General features: G+C 42.2%; 3 protein-coding genes across 3 annotated transcripts; all 3 read left to right on the forward strand.

Moving 5' to 3' along the window:
- Positions 1–402: 402 nt before the first annotated feature.
- LOC122033793 (probable E3 ubiquitin-protein ligase RHY1A) lies at positions 403–1,170 on the forward strand. The gene has a single exon (XM_042592953.1). The coding sequence runs from the start codon at positions 403–405 to the stop codon at positions 1,168–1,170; it is 768 nt and encodes a 255-aa protein (XP_042448887.1).
- Positions 1,171–2,221: 1,051 nt separating this feature from the next.
- LOC122033794 (NEP1-interacting protein 1-like) lies at positions 2,222–2,986 on the forward strand. The gene is made up of 3 exons (XM_042592954.1): positions 2,222–2,326; positions 2,486–2,680; positions 2,735–2,986. The coding sequence occupies exons 1-3, from the start codon at positions 2,222–2,224 to the stop codon at positions 2,984–2,986; spliced, it is 552 nt and encodes a 183-aa protein (XP_042448888.1).
- A 913-nt stretch (positions 2,987–3,899) lies between these two features.
- On the forward strand, positions 3,900–4,391 carry LOC122033795 (trigger factor-like). Its single transcript, XM_042592955.1, has one exon. The coding sequence runs from the start codon at positions 3,900–3,902 to the stop codon at positions 4,389–4,391; it is 492 nt and encodes a 163-aa protein (XP_042448889.1).
- The last annotated feature ends 11,825 nt before the right edge of the window (positions 4,392–16,216 follow it).

The raw sequence follows: 16,216 nt of genomic DNA on the forward strand, positions 1-16,216 counted from the left end.
AAGAATATTTTTAATATAAATAATATTAGAATATTAGGAGTCTTATGCCAAATAAAATAAGAGCCTACCCCTATTTTTTTTTTTATTTCCATTCATTTCTGTTTATTTAGTATTTTTTTAGTTACGAATCTGTAGAATGCATGTAATTTGACTCGTTTACCAATCAACGTTGTTATTATTATTATTATTATTAGTTGAAATTATACTATTGCATTGAAATTCCTGACAGCTGTCTAATTCGAATTATTAGGAATCCAATAGTAATTTAATTTAACTGATTTCATTTGATGAAATGAGGATTCTATATGAATTAAACAAGACCGCCCTATCTCAATCTACCCCATTAATTCTTTCTTTCACAGCTTCTCCTAAACTACCGCTTCTCTTCTCTTCTCCTTCTTCATGGATCCTGCCAACTCCAGGAGGATCAACGCAGACGCCTCCGTCTCATCGAGGGAGATTCCTGGCTGGGCGGCCGACACAGCCGGCGTCACTCTTCGCATTAAGGCGCGAGTGGTGACACGGCTCTTACAGCCTCATCAAGACATAGATCCCCAATTCATCTTGCACTTCTGCCGCCAGACGCTTTCTTCGTCTTCTGACCACGTCACTGCCGAGCGTGCCCATTTCACCATCCCCCAGCCCTACTGCCACATCAGCCATCGGCCCACCTGGGAGGAGCAGACAGAGCAAATGTTCTTCCATGTCACGGCAAATCACGTGAGCCCCGCCGACCTTGACCTTCTCGCTCAAGCTTTCCGAAGATACACCTACACGGTGTTCGACCGATTTCCAATCACGCAGTTGGTCTCTATGGAGTTCTTCTCCATCATTGAAATCCCCGTCACTCCTTCTGCTTCTACCGGCCGCCTTCGCTATTTGATTCCTCGAGAGGCCAATGAATATTTTTTCGGGGGCAACGAAGATATCGACTTCGTCCAGTGCAGCAAAGGGCCTAGGCCGGCGTCCACAGCAGCGGTGGTGGAGCTCCAGATGGTAACTACGATGGGAGAAGAAAGCTCGTGTTCCATCTGCCTCGACGATTTCAAGGTGATGACTCAGGCTCTGGCAATGCCTTGCGGCCATTCGTTTCACGAGGGGCTGAAGGAGTGGCTGCGACGGAGAAGTTCTTGCCCCCTCTGTAGATTCTCACTTCCCACCGCAGAGTAGCGACTGGATCGATCTACTGCAACGTCATTGAGTAAATTAAAGAGATTCATCCATTCCTTTGGTTTAATGATGATCGATATATTACTACTCTTTTGCTACGTTAGTCTGTTTGATGGATGAGAACATCAATTTGATGAATATTGATGTTAATTCATGATCAATTGATAAATCCTTAGTTACAATTTGATTACTCTCTAAACAGAGGATTTTGCTGCACAAGAAATTGTTATGAAAAACTCATCAACACTGTACGATCTTGTCTCGTTAAAATTATGGTCTGCAATTTTTACAATGAATGTTATTTCCATTGAACCCTAGCTCAATCGAAATAATTTCAATAAAAAATCTTGACTCGATTAGATTTGGATAAATCTATCTGACTTTGTTTAGTAACCTAATTAATTTGGTTACCGATAACATTCTGCATCTATATTTACCAATAATTAATGAGAATTAGCATAATTTATTATTATAAATTGATCCAATTAGAATTACGAATGGTGGCCAGTAGTGTGATTGAGAAAAAAATAATTAAGAAATGTCTGTCATAATATGCTTGGAATTACACTGTCAAAAAACAAATATGAACGTAATAGAACCACAAACGAGTAGGAATGAATTATGTAGTCTGCAGATTGACCCACTAGAATTAGGAATGACTGTCATAATTTATATTTTAAAAAATGAATCATATCTGGATTATGATAATATTTACTTTTTTGGTATAAAATAATATTGACTAGTTATTGCTCTTGGAATCAAATTACATATAACTAAAATAACCGACAAGATATAGTGTATATAATTATTAACCCAGTTGTAACTGTAATTTGCTTGGTAATTACCTAAAATAACAATAAATCATAATTCTAGTTGCCTATCATTGTCCTCGAGAGCAACACGTGCTTGATTGGAACGATCATACATAAAATTTCCATTTAATTGAAGTTAACGGTTCCGATTGAAGAGCAACCAACGGATTCATGCTTGCTTTATGTAATGCTGGTGGAGTAGTACACTTCCATCGCCACTTGTTAATCAACCCCCATCGATGAGACCTTCACCTCCGACGGCTGCCTTCCCCGTCGAGGATATTGTTCCTGTCGATCTTCCGCCTTGGATAGCAATCTCAGGCGGCGTTGAACTGCGTGTGATGGCATGAGCACATGTTCGGCTAGATCGTCTGGTTCCAAAACCGATAGCTCCGATGCCTCGATTGATCGTCCGCTTCTGTCGGCGGACATTTCCTTCTCCGGAACACCCGGGCGAGCTCATTGGCTTCATCATCCACCAACCTTTCCATCTACTCATGCAGCAACAGGCATGGGAAAGGGAAACACAGGTGATGTTGGCTCGTGTGGCGGCCAATTACGTACGATGCGCTGACCTAAAACTTCTTGCGGAGGCATTTCGCGACTACACATCCTTCGCTGTCCGTCAGCTACCGATGATGAGTGCTGTTATGACGGAAATATATTCCATCATTTTCGTCCCCAACGCGTCTTCGAGTGTCAGTCGCCTCTAGATATGGCTGCCTCCGGAGGAGTTTGCTTTGTTTTCCCAGAGCGATGACCGCAACAACGTCCACTTCGACAGAGGTTCCAGGCCAGCATCTACAACGGCGGTGGAGGGCCTCAATATGGTCACCGCTGAGGAACCAGACTCTTGTTCCATATGCCTGCAGGATTTTGGGACTACGACTCGAGTGTTGGCGATGCCTTGCGGTCATCTCTTCCATGCGGCGTGTCTGAAGAAATGGCTGGAGCGGAGCTGTTCGTGCCCTCTCTGCCGCTTTTCGCTTCCTCAAGAAGAGTAGTACTAGCTCGACAGCTCAACGATCCGTGACTCCTCATCGTTCATATTTTATTCATTCATTCCCATCCATTTGCTTTCTTCTGCTTTAGACTCCTAGCTAGATGCTATGTTTAATTAGGGGTTCGTTTGCTCCAATTATGATTTAAGCTTGTGTTGCTTTGTCCTCATCATCAATGCATTATATAAATTTGTTTATTACCTAATTTGATTATTGATAACATTTACCATCTAATTTTGGTTATATTTTATTTAAATATTTTAAAGTCACCAACAACAATTAATCGGTAATTGAATCGTACGTCATGTAGTTATAACCTAATTCGGCTACTGCATATAACATTTATTTTGTTAACAAAACAATAATCAGTAACTGAAGCATCGTGATCATGTATAATTTGTCGCAATCTAACCAATATATCTGATTTAATTTCGAAGTTGAAGTTGTTGAGAAATTATCGGAAGAATAGATGGAAGAACAAAAAAATTATTTAAATAAATTGAATTTAACGATTTAATCGAAAATATCACAGATTTATGGTTGCTCTATATATATAATACCACCGGAAGACTGAACTTGCACAGGAAACTTCATGCATGTTCCATTGCACGACTTTCAACATTGCTGCTTCTTAATCAGTCCTTCCGATGGAACCTTCATCTCCGACAGTCACTGCCCCTGTAGAGGACGTTGTTCTGGTGGTTCTTCCGTCGCGCATAACCATCTCACGTGGCGTGGAGCATAGTGTGACGACACGGGCACACGTTCGGCAAGGTCGCCTGATTCCATTGTCGACAGCCCCGCCTAGATTGTCCATCCGCTTCTCTCTTCTGACATATCCATCTCGGGAGCCTGTCAACTTACACTTTTTTGCACAAGTATTCTGCTGGTACACCTCCTTCTCCATCGGCTGGCTATGCATGATGGATGTTGTTTCGATGGAGTTATCTTCCACCATTTTCGTCTGCACAAATTATTGGCCGCCATTGGCCTCCTGAACATCAGTGACGACGATGACGACAACGATTATGATGATGACGATGATGATGACAATGATGAAGACAACGATTATGATGATGACGATGATGATGACAATGATGAAGACAATGATGACGACGATGATGAGGACAATGAGGATGACTACTTCGACTTAGTCATCGACGATGACTACCACGCCTACTTCGACAGACGTTCGGGGCTAGCATCTGCAGCGGCAGTGGAGGGCCTTAAGATGGTCACTACCGAGGAACCGAACTCTTGTTCCATATGTCTGGAGGGCATGGGGCTGGCGGCTCCAGTGTTGGCGATGCCTTGCAGTCATCTCTTCCATCCGGAGTGTTTAAAGAAATGGTTGGAACGGAGCTGTTCATGCCCTCTCTGCCGCTTCTCACTTCCTCAAGAACACTAGTAGTAGCACAACGACTCAATGAACCGCGATTCCTCATCGTTCATATATCTCATTCTTCCATTTGCTTTCTTCTGCTTTAGACTCCTTGATAGATGCTCTGTTTAATTAGGGTTTCATTTGCTCCAATTATGATTAAGAGCATATTGATATTATAGGTATACCGCACATATTTTTTTTTTACTTCGTGATTAATTAGTAAATTCTTTGCAAAATATGATCAGTTGGATTTTACTCGTGCTCATGCCAAACTATATTAATTTCTTGTTGTGGTTTCTTTTTCTTCTTTTTGCGTATGCTTTATTTCAACTGAAATAACATAAAATTATATTGTGCCAGTTATTAGAACTACTACAACATATAATATATTGCATAACCATATAATACTTTTGAAAATAAATCTATTTTTGAAAATAGAAATGGAATGAGAAGTATTGTTTTGATAGTAAATAAAAAATATTTTTTTTACTATTTCACTAGAAAAAAAATATTCTTTTACTTTTGCTCTTTTATTTTACTTGTGTATTTATAACCAATGTGGCAATAGATTACATGGTGTTGATGTTTCACATTGTCTAGTATTTATAACCAATGTGGCAATTAGGGGTGTGCAAAAATTCGGTAAAATCGAATTAACCGAACCGAACCTATCGAATTTAGGAATTCGGTTCGGCTAATTCGATTTTCATTTTTTTTTAAATTCTGTTCGATTTTCGGTGAATTCGGTTCGGTTTTGAGTTTAAGTTTTATAATTCGGTTAAACCGAAAAAACCGATTAAACCGAATAAAAATATTTATTAATTTATTTTTATTTAAAAATATAATAAATAAAATAAAATCTCTTCTTTTTTTAATTAAAATCAAATAAAGTTTAAAAATTTGGTTAATTCGGTCAAAAATTGAATTAATTGATCTTTTATCGGTTCGGTCGGTTCGGTTTTTTAGAGAATTCGGTCGGTTCGGTTGGTTGAAAAAAAAATCGATTTATCCGGTTTTTAGTCTATTCGGTTCGGTTGGTGATTTATAACCAATGTGACAATAGTTAAAGAATAAAAAAAATAAAAACAATTAAGAAATGTCAATAGTCAACCTTTTTTTTTTACCGTCTCGTTTTTTAGCAATTTTTTTTTGTTATTAGATATTGAATCCATTGGATTTTCTTAGTCCGAATATTTTGCATAAAATGTTATTAGCATATGTTTAATCCTAATTATCCGGTAAGGATCCAACAGATTGAACTGATTTCATTTGATCTCACTAGCCTGATATAAGGATTCTATATAACTTAAACAAGGCCGCCTGCTAACACAATGCACATCATCACTATTTTTTCATAGATTCCCTTAAGCCATCTTTTCTCGTCTTCTTCTTCTTCTTCTTCTTCTTCATCATGGATCCTTTAGCCAGGAGGATCAACTCAGACGTCGCAGTCTCATCGAGGGAGATTCCTGATTGGGCAGCAGTCACAACTGGCGTCACTCTTCTCATTAATGTGCGAGTGGTGGCATGGCTCTCGTAGCCTGATCAAGAGATACAACCGCAATTGATCAACGATCCGTGACTCCTCATCGTTCATATTTTATTCATTCATTCCCATCCATTTGCTTTCTTCTGCTTTAGACTCCTAGCTAGATGCTATGTTTAATTAGGGGTTCGTTTGCTCCAATTATGATTTAAGCTTGTGTTGCTTTGTCCTCATCATCAATGCATTATATAAATTTGTTTATTACCTAATTTGATTATTGATAACATTTACCATCTAATTTTGGTTATATTTTATTTAAATATTTTAAAGTCAATTAATTGGTAATTGAATTTTGTTAACGAAACAATAATCAGTAACTGAATCATCGTGATCATGTATAATTTGTCGCAATCTAATTAACCAATATATCTGATTTAATTTCGAAGTTGAAGTTGTTGAGGAATTATCAGAAAAATAGATGGAAGAACAAAAATTTTATTTAAATAAATTGAATTTAACGGTTTAATCGAAAATATCGCAGATTTATGGTTGCTCTATATATATAATACCACCGGAAGACTGAACTTGCACCGGCTACTTCATGCATGTTCCATTTCTCGATTGTCTGCATTGTTGCTTCTTAATCAGTCCTCCCGATGGAACCTTCATCTCACGTAGCGTGGAACGTAGTGTGACGACACGAGCACACGTTCGGCAAGGTCGCCTAATTCCGTTGCCGACAGCCCCGCCCAGATTGCCCATCCGCTTCTCTCTTCTGATGTATCCATCTCGGGAGCCTGCCAACCTACACTTTTTTGCACAAGTATTCTGCTGGTACACCTCCTTCTTCGTCGGCTGGTTATACATGATGGACAGGCCAAGGTTACTTGAGGTACTAGGTAAAAAAAATTAAAAAATAAAGTTTTAAAATTTTTTCTAATATTTTTCATTTGGATTTGGGATCGAAAATGATAGGTTAATTTTTTTTTGATTTTTTGAAATTAAATATTCTTTAAAAAAATTATAAATCTCTAATGAGAAAAGAAAAAGAGTATGAAGATGAGAGATTGATTAGGATTTTTAAGAAATATTGAGAAGGAAAAGGTTTATTAGGTTTTATAAGAGATAGAATAGTATTACTAATTATAAAATAATAGTAATAATAATAATAATAAAACAAGAAATATGTAAATTAAGAAATGAATTATATTTAAGGTAGAATATAATCTCATAAAATTATGGAGGGCAATTAATGTGTAACTAAAGATAGTATAAAGTATAAATAGGAAGTCAATAATGAATTAATTAATAAGGTATCATTAATGAATTAGTAAGACATTTATAATTAATTAATATTAACTATCCAATTTAATTTTTTCAATATCTTCAATTAATTAATTAATCGCTCCAATATAATTGGGGTCCTAGGCATAGACCTTAATAGCTTATCCTTGAGCCTGGCTTAGCTTGATGATGGATGCTGTTTCGATGGAGTTATCTTCCACCATTTTCGTTCGCACAAATTATTCGCCCGTCGTTGGCCTCCTGAACATCAGTGACGATGATGACGACGATGACTACGATGATGACGATGATGACGATGATGACAACGATGATGACGATGACGACGACGATGAGGATGACTACTTCGGCTTAGTCATCGACGATGACTACCATGCCTACTTCGACAAACGTTCCGGGCCAGCATCTGCAGTGGCAGTGGAGGGCCTTAAGATGGTCACTGCTGAGAAACTGGACTTTTGTTCCATATGTCTGGAGGATTTGGGGCTGGCGGCTCTAGTATTGGCGATGCCTTGCAGCCATCTCTTTCATCCGGGGTGTCTAAAGAAATGGCTGGAACGGAGCTGTTCATGCCCTCTCTGCCGCTTCTCACTTCCTCAAGAACACTAGTAGCACAATGACTCAATGAACCGCGATTCCTCATCGTTCATATGTCTCATTCTTCCATTTGCTTTCTTCTGCTTTAGACTCCTTGCTAGATGCTCTGTTTAATTAGGGTTTCATTTGCTCCAATTACAATTAAGAGCATATTGATATTATAGGTATAGTGCACATATTTTTTACTTCGTGATTAATTAGTAAATTCTTTACAAAATATGATCAGTTGGATTTCACTCGTGCTCATGCCAAACTACATTAATTTCTTGTTGTGATTTCTTTTTCTTCTTTTTGCATATGCTTTATTTCAACTAGAATAACATAAAATTATATTATGCCAGTTATTAGAACTACCACAATGTATAACATCTATGGTTGCATAACCACATAATACTTTTGAAAATAAATGTATTTTTGAAAATAGAAATAGAATGAGAAGTATTGTTTTGATAGTAAATAAAAAATATTTTTTTACTATTTCAATAGAAAAAAATACTCTTTTACTTTTTCTCTTTTATTTACTTGTGTATTTATAACCAATGTGGCAATAGTTAAAGAATAAAAAAAATAAAAACAATTAAGAAATGTCAATAGTCAACCTTTTTTTTTGTTTTTTTTGTTACCGTCTCGTTTTTTTTTTTCAATTTTTTTTGTTATTAGATATTGAATCCATTGGATTTTCTTAGTCCGAATATTTTCCATAAAATGTTATTAGCATATGTTTAATCCTAATTATCCGGTAAGGATCCAACAGATTTAACTGATTTCATTTGATCTCACTAGCCTGATATAAGTATTCTATATACTTAAACAAGGCCGCCTGCTAACACAATGCACATCATCACTGTTTTTTCACTACAGATTCCCTTTGATGCGGATGTCTTATATGGCATAAGAGATGCAAAAGGTGGAACCGCCACCTTAGCGGCCCCCTGGTCCGGCCCCACAGATGTTCAGAGGGGATAAATCACGGTTAAGCTGGGCGGGAGGGGTGACTGGGGGTCGAGTGGAATTTAAGCACAGCAGACCGAGGTTTTACGCCCGTGTGCAACTGGCGACCCTCGACCCTACGACCTTCGATGCAAGCGTCTAGGCACCCTACCAGCTGATCCAGCCCGTGGGGGCCTTATATGGCATAAGAGAGATTACATAGAAGGAGGGGGGCATTTTCATCATTTGGCATGTTAGACTTTAAGGCTTTAAGTGGGGAAGCACTATTCATCCAGCGAGGAGGCCGATTCGGGCATTTTTCTGCCACTAAGGAAGAGCTTTCTTCCTCTTCGTCGGCACCGCCGCCAGCCGCTCCCCTCCTCCTCTCCTCTACCTCCTTTCCTCCGGCCTCTTCACTCTAGCATTGCCACTAGGAAAGGGGGGGGGGGGGGACCGCTCGTTTTGTCTCCGCCACCAAGCTCACACGCGAGGGAGGAGTCCCTTCTCTATGTCGGCGACACCCAGGAGCTCAGTCGCTGCCTCCGCCGGCCACTGTCGCTGCCTCTAGTGGCCGGTGCCTCCTCCGACGGCCACCTCCGCTACCCCCAGTGCCCACCGCTTCTACCCCTAGCGGCCGACGCCGCCTCCTGGGGCCACCACTGCTCTCTCTGGCGGTCGGCGCCGCCTCTAGCGGCCATCAAAACTGCCCACCACCGCCTCTTCCCACGTCTGGCACTGTACAACGCCCGCCGCCGCCTCTCCAAGCTACTGCCACCTCTTCCTGTGGCCTTACAGCCAACTCTGGCGTACCCACGGTCGACTTCGATGGCTTTACAACCGGTGTCCCCCGTTTTCTGTGTAGGTGTAGCGGAGGCCGACAAGAGGAGGTTGAATTGCCTGCAAATAAAAATTATACCCTCCTCAAACTTTCAACTCAAAAATAACAACACTAAAATAAAATAATTAAGAAAAAAGAAATAGAGAAGACCCGAAATTAACTTGGTTATAACCAAGACGGTTGTTAATCCTAGGCGATGAAAAGCGCAGTAAGAAAACTCCTTCTCTGAAGGCGGAGAAGCCTTTTACATACTTAGAAAGCTCAACAGTTGCTAGGAAATCTAATACTGAGTTGAATGAATAATTCCTAGCTCCAGGGGCCTTTATATAGCTCCTGGAAAGTCTATCCCGAGGGTCCAAGGCGCCTCCAACAAGGTTCAAGGCGCCTCCAGCTTGGTCAGCGGATAAAATTTTATCCGCAGCACAAACGGTCAAAACTGACCTGTTGAAGCCGCCTTCATCAAGCTTTAAGGCGCCTTCATGTTGAGGGCGCCTTCATGCTTCATGAAGGCGCCTTCATGCTTCATGAAGGCGCCTTCAAGTTGGTTTTCCAGACTGTGCTTCTTTTCCAACTCCATTGCGTTGGCTTCCGATGCTCCGATAGTTTGGGTGATTCGGCCAACCGAAATAGGGCTAACCCGAACCCAATTTCCAGCCTTCTCCTTGAGCAGGGTTCCGTTCGGCTTCTCGTCCCTCGAACGCCATGCACGTTCTTCTCGTCCACCAGAGTACTCTTCCGCAGCTCTCTTGTCCTTCGGACGCACCGAGCCAGTCGGCTCCCTTCCCGTGCCGTCCTTCTCGCTATCTGTGTCTTCCGCTCGACTTCCTGTGCTCCTAAGCTCCTGCACACTTAGACACAGAGATCAAACACAAAGCAGGACCTAACCAACTTGGTTGATCACATCAAAACATCCACGGGGTCCAACATTCTGTGTGGATCTAACCATTGTTGTGTGCTGGCCATCGAGCCGTTCTATCTCGTTTCGTACCGTTATCGTGCTTGTGAGTTATTAGCATTATCCGGCCTGCGTGCCGTGTGCCGACTTGCGAGCCGCTATCATATTCGGCCTGTGTGCCGTCCTTTCGGATTCCTGCTACACTGGATTTTGTGTCGTCACCCTCAGATCCTGCTCCTCAGCTGGCTCACACCCATCTACTCGTCCGAGTCACTATGACTTGATCATCACCTTGATCAGCTCGCCGACCCATCCGAGGGGCTAGGGTACGTCACTGTACCCATCTTGTATTTATTTAGTTGTGCTATCATTGTTTGGCTGCTTATATATTCGTGGGACCCGCTTCAAGTATCGGGGTACCAGAGACTGGTGCGATCCAGTCACTGGTTGTAGGTAGTGTTGACCAGAGGACATTGGACGACTTGGTCAACACAGGAGACAACCTACTATCCAGGTCATGGAGATGCGGTCAACATTCCAGACACGTCGCACCGGCAGATCCGTCTTCTCAGATTCTCGACAGGAACATAATTGGCGCCGTCTGTGGGAACACACTTGATCTGGAATGTGAAGATGGACGACGCCGGAAAATTCTGCCATACTCATGACCTTGATGGATTTCGACGAGTATATCGTATTCTCCTCACTCCACGGGTATTCGGGAGTCGATGAATTGAGTCAGATCCTCTACTGGACGGCAGGCTAGTTTTTCCGTTGTATTCTCTTTCGATCATAGGATCTGCCATAGTTCTCCGGTCGAATACTCCCGTGCTGATTGGATGGAATTATATTTGCGAAGACTCCCGAGCCGATCGACCGAGATTATATTTGTGAAGACTCCCGAGCTGATCGGCCGGGATTATGTTTGCGAAGACTCCCGAGCCGATCGGCCGGGATTATATTATATTAGAGCCACAGGTTCATTGTTGAAGACCCCGTGCCGATCGGCCGGGCTTATATCATATTAGAGCCACAGGCTCATTGTCGATGACCCCGTGCTGATCGGCCAGGCTTATATTTTATTAGAGCCATGAGTTCGTTGTCAAAGACTCCCGTGCCGATCGGCCGAGTTTGAGTTATATTGGAAGACCGGCGAGTGGCGACGTTAAACCCTAGAGTCGAAGCGGCGACTATAAAAACCCCGCCTTGAAGATCATCAAGCGGTGACGTTAAACCCTAGAATCGAAGCGGCGACTATAGAAACCCCGCCTTGAAGACCGTCGAGCGGCGACGTTAAACCCCAGAGTCGAAGCGGTGACTATAAAAACCCCGCCTTGAAGACCGTCTAGCGGCGACGTTAAACCCCAGAGTCAAAGCGGCGACTATAAAAAACCCGCCTTGAAGACCGTCGAGCGGCGACGTTAAACCCCAGAGTCGAAGCGGCGACTATAAAAACCCCACCTTGAAGACTGACGAGTGGCGACGTTAAACTCAGGTCTCCACCGGTGGTCAAGAGGCGACCTTAAACCCGTATCTTCACTGATCGCGGACCAGCATATCAGATATTCTATCTCCCCCGTTCGGGGTCGAGCGATCGTCACATCATCGGATCTCCTATCCCCCCCGTTCGGGGTCGAGCGATCGTCACATCATCGGATCTCCTATTTCCCCCGTTCGGGGTCGAGAGGTCTTCACTGGTCGCTGACCAGCATATCATATATTTTATCTCCCCCATTCGGGGTCGAGCGATAGGCACATCGGATCTTCTATCTCCCCCGTTCAGCGTTGAGTGATCATCACATCATCGGATCTCCTATCTCCCCTGTTCGGGGTCAAGAGGTCTTCACTGGTCGCAGACCAGCATATCAGATATTCTATCTCCCCCGTTCGAGGTCGAGCGATAGGCACATCGGATCTTCTATCTGTTGGTGCAACATCCCTTAGGTCAAGGTTGACCTGGTTAACCAAGCTGAGTCTTGTTTGGGTTTAGATGTTTGACAACAATATAGTGATTGAAGTAGAGTCAAGTAGGTCAAGAGTGACCGGATACTTGACTGGAAAGTCCTGGTGAGTGAAGCCAGGTGAAAGTCCTAGTGAGTGAAGCTAGGCAGAAGGAAATCCTGGTGAGTGAAGCCAGGTGAAAGTCCTGGTGAGTGAAGCTAGGCAGAAGGAAATCCTGGTGAGTGAAGCCAGGTGAAAGTCCTAGTGAGTGAAGCTAGGCAGAAGGAAATCCTGGTGAGTGAAGCCAGGTGAAAGTCCTAGTGAGTGAAGCTAGGCAGATGGAAACCCTAGTGAGTGAAGCTAGGTGAAAGTCCTGGTGAGTGAAGCCAGGCAAGGGAAATCCAGATGGATCAAGGATGATCGGACATCTGGTGTTGGGAAGTCCAAGTAGGTCAAAGGAGTGACTGGATACTTGGCATAAGGAAATCCAGATGGGTCAAGGTTGACCAGACATCTGGTGGGAGTCCAAGTAGGTCAAGGGAGAACTTGCACAGAAAAAGTCCAAGTGGGTCAAAGGTTGACGGACACTTGGTGAGTCTGGCGTCAAGGGTGACGGATTGGCATGATGTACCAACAGTCAGGTTGACCGGATGTTGGTTTTAGGGACTTGGGACTTGGTTTGGCAAATCACAAGTGAGCCGGATCGATCAACTGATCGATTGACTCATGCTCAATCGATCGGTTGATCGATTGGGTGAGATGCTGTGACAAAACTTCTCCCGATCGATGTGATCGATGGGAGATCCATCGACCTGGATCGATCCGTGGATCGATCCAGCCTACGAAGGCCTGGATCGATCCGTGGATCGATCGCCTTCGATTCGAACATTTGAATCGATCGGATCCGACCGTTGCGTCGTGTTTAAAGCCGCAGGCGAGCGTGGTCTTCGGCATCCCTTTACCGATTCATTCCAGCGCTTCACCAGCTTCTCCACAGCTCTCTACAAGCACGTGATCGCCAGTTCTTGAAGGTTCTTGGAGGCTTTCCAAGTCAAGAGGCGGATCCATTGCAAGAGGAAGAAGTTAGGGTTAGGGTTTTCACTGCATTTCTTGTAAGCTTTTACTTAATCTTTACTACCCTTTCTTCTTCTTGTACTGAGAGTCTTGTAGGGCTTCTCCGCCCTCGGTAGTTACCGAAAAGGAGTGTTTCATAGTGGAGGGTGCGTGCGTGGTGTGGATCCTTGGATTAGTCACCTCCTTTGGAGGTGGATACCAAGTAAAATCCTAGTGTTAGCGTGGTTGTATTTGTTTCTGTATTTTCCGCTGCATATCCTTGAAGAAACAAGCAACGCCAAGCAACGAAGCGCACCGAGCGAACCCCTCTAGCTTTAACAAGTGGTATCAGAGCAAGGCTGCTCTTCACCGGAATCATCGCCGGAAGGGTCAAGCATATCAAGAAAAGCTAGAGGGTGAAGAAGTTGGAGCAAATTCTTCAAGTTCAAGATTTTATCAAGCTCAACTTCAAGATGCAATTCCAAGATGGACTTGGATTTGACACAAGGGTGGCTCCACCATACACATCCACAAGCTTCGATTCTTGGAAATCAAGAATCGAAACCTTTCTTATGATGGAGATAGAGCAATGGTTTGCTCTAATGGAAGGCTTCGAAGCTCCAACAAACTCCAAGGGCAAGCTTCTAAAGAAAAGCAGATGGAGCTCGGAGAAAATTCAAAGGGGCGAGGCAAATGACAAAGTGACCAAGCTTTTGGTCAACTTATTGCCTAGCCACATCTTGGCTCAAGTTGGAGAATTCGAAGATGCCAAGGAGCTTTGGAGCAAATTGGCCAAGCTTCATGAAGAGATCCCCTCCACTGTACGAGATCAAGAAGAATCCAGAGAGGGAGACTCTGTGGAGCAAGACCAAGAGGAGGATTCCGAGGTTGAGAGATGCTCAACCTCCGAAGAAGAGGAAATCCAAGAAGCTTCATCCTCAAGGGAATGCAACGAAGGGAACAAGGAGGGAGCATATTCCTTGTTTCATATTCAAGATGATGAAGCCTCCACCTCTAGGATTGAGGGGGAGCAATCCTTGGTGACACCGGATCAAGAAGAAGGAGAAGCCTCTACATCCGGGTCAAGAGAAGAAGAGGAGGAAGAAGCTTCTACCTCCACAATTCAAGAAAAAGATGCCACCCCTACAAGCAAAGGTATAAATGTTTCAATTAATAATAAAAATCATATTATATGCTTTGAATGTAGGGAATATGGGCACTACAAGAGCAAGTGCCCTAAATTAGCCAAGAAGAAGGGCCAAGTGGCACAAAAGGGCAAGGTGAAGCCCAAGGAGACCATCCTCAACACAAAGAAGAGCAAGGAGCATATTATATGCTTCTCTTGCAATAAAAAGGGGCATTATCGTAGTCAATGCCCCAAGGGGAAGAAGAGGGTCAAGGCTCAAGGAGGCACTAGTCAAGGGGGAGCCTCCAAGGTAAAGAAGAAGGTAACATTTATTGAGCCTACTCCTTTACATTATGGTAAAAAGCATGATAGGTCTAACTTTTATCATTTTAATGCAATTTACCATAAGAATAGAAAGCATGAGGGCTTTAAGGAAAAGCATGTGGCCCTACATGCTAAGACTATAACTCCTAGGGTTAGGAATGTAGGTAAAAGTCTAGGCAATAACTCTAAGGATTTTAGATACAAGCCTAGAAACCAAAATGCTCATGGACTTAATGAAAAACCAAATTCTAAGGATTTAATGATAGAAAATCAAGTCTTGAGATCAAGACTTGATAAAATGGAAAAGACCCTAAAAAGGATGGAAAATATCCTAAAAGGGCAAAATGAGAAAAACCTAGGGCTAGGAAAGTCAAAGCCATCAAATAGCCATAGAGGTTTGGGATACAAACCAAAGGCTAAGAAGGATGTGCCTAGTTATCATAGGGTTCCATATAGTTATGGAACAAACCCTAGGTTTGGTGGTCAAGTCAAGAATACTAGGGAAGTCATCCCTAAGAGTATTTTTGCAACCAAAGTGACTAAGACTTCTAAGAAGTCTAAGAAAGTCACTAACAAGGTCACTAGGAAGGTATCTAGGGAAGTTATCCCTAGTGAGTACCTAGATCATCCAAGGAGCACCAATAGGGTTTGGGTTCCTAGGAGCATCTTCTCTACCCCATAAATGGGTTAGAGAGTGTCAACTCCAATTAGAAGGGTAGTTAACCCAACTTTGAGGAAATTGACACTCAAGGAGCATTTTCAAGGTTTTTGTTAACCTTTGAAAATGAAATGGAACTATTATTTACTCCTTGAAAGAGTAAAATGTGCCTAGTAGTGAAAATTTGATTTTAATCTTAAAAGGCACATATTGGGAAATTCATAAGAGCTACCAAGTTGGGATTTTGGTATGTTCTTAGGAAATTTAAGGCAATCTGGGCCTTAATTTTAAAGTGCTACTCTTGTGGAAAAATGAAATATGCCAACATTTGAGGAATATGCTTAATTTCAATTGGCATAAATTAATCAAGGGAATTAGAAATGCCAATTTAGGTTTTGGCGTTTTCGTAACGCACTTAAGGGCAATCTAGGTTTAAGTTGTAAGTTTAGCTAAGGTTTTAAGGATACTTAGATAGTTAATCTAGGTATATTTTATTTATGCTAAATCTTGCCATGATTGTCTGCCCATCATATGCCATGACATCATGTCTACTTTTGCATTCATAACTTATTATGAAAAATACAAAAATACCATGTCATGACATTCATACATCATGTAGTTATAGGATATTTTCTTTTGAAAATTATTTCCTGTTGATGTATGCCATAATATTATCATGCATTAAGTTTAATTCCTTGT

Source organism: Zingiber officinale, chromosome 11B (genome assembly GCF_018446385.1).
Source record: "Zingiber officinale cultivar Zhangliang chromosome 11B, Zo_v1.1, whole genome shotgun sequence".
In the NCBI taxonomy this organism is placed as follows: domain Eukaryota; kingdom Viridiplantae; phylum Streptophyta; class Magnoliopsida; order Zingiberales; family Zingiberaceae; genus Zingiber; species Zingiber officinale.

Bases quoted from the DNA above. Each gene is read 5' to 3' on its own strand.
- LOC122033795 (XM_042592955.1), top strand. From the start codon at position 3,900: ATGCATGATGGATGTTGTTTCGATGGAGTTATCTTCCACCATTTTCGT.
- LOC122033793 (XM_042592953.1), top strand. From the start codon at position 403: ATGGATCCTGCCAACTCCAGGAGGATCAACGCAGACGCCTCCGTCTCA.
- LOC122033794 (XM_042592954.1), top strand. From the start codon at position 2,222: ATGAGACCTTCACCTCCGACGGCTGCCTTCCCCGTCGAGGATATTGTT. The intron at 2,327-2,485 runs GCATGAGCACAT...CTACTCATGCAG, and splicing joins GCGTTGAACTGCGTGTGATG to CAACAGGCATGGGAAAGGGA. The intron at 2,681-2,734 runs GTCAGTCGCCTC...TTGTTTTCCCAG, and splicing joins TCCCCAACGCGTCTTCGAGT to AGCGATGACCGCAACAACGT.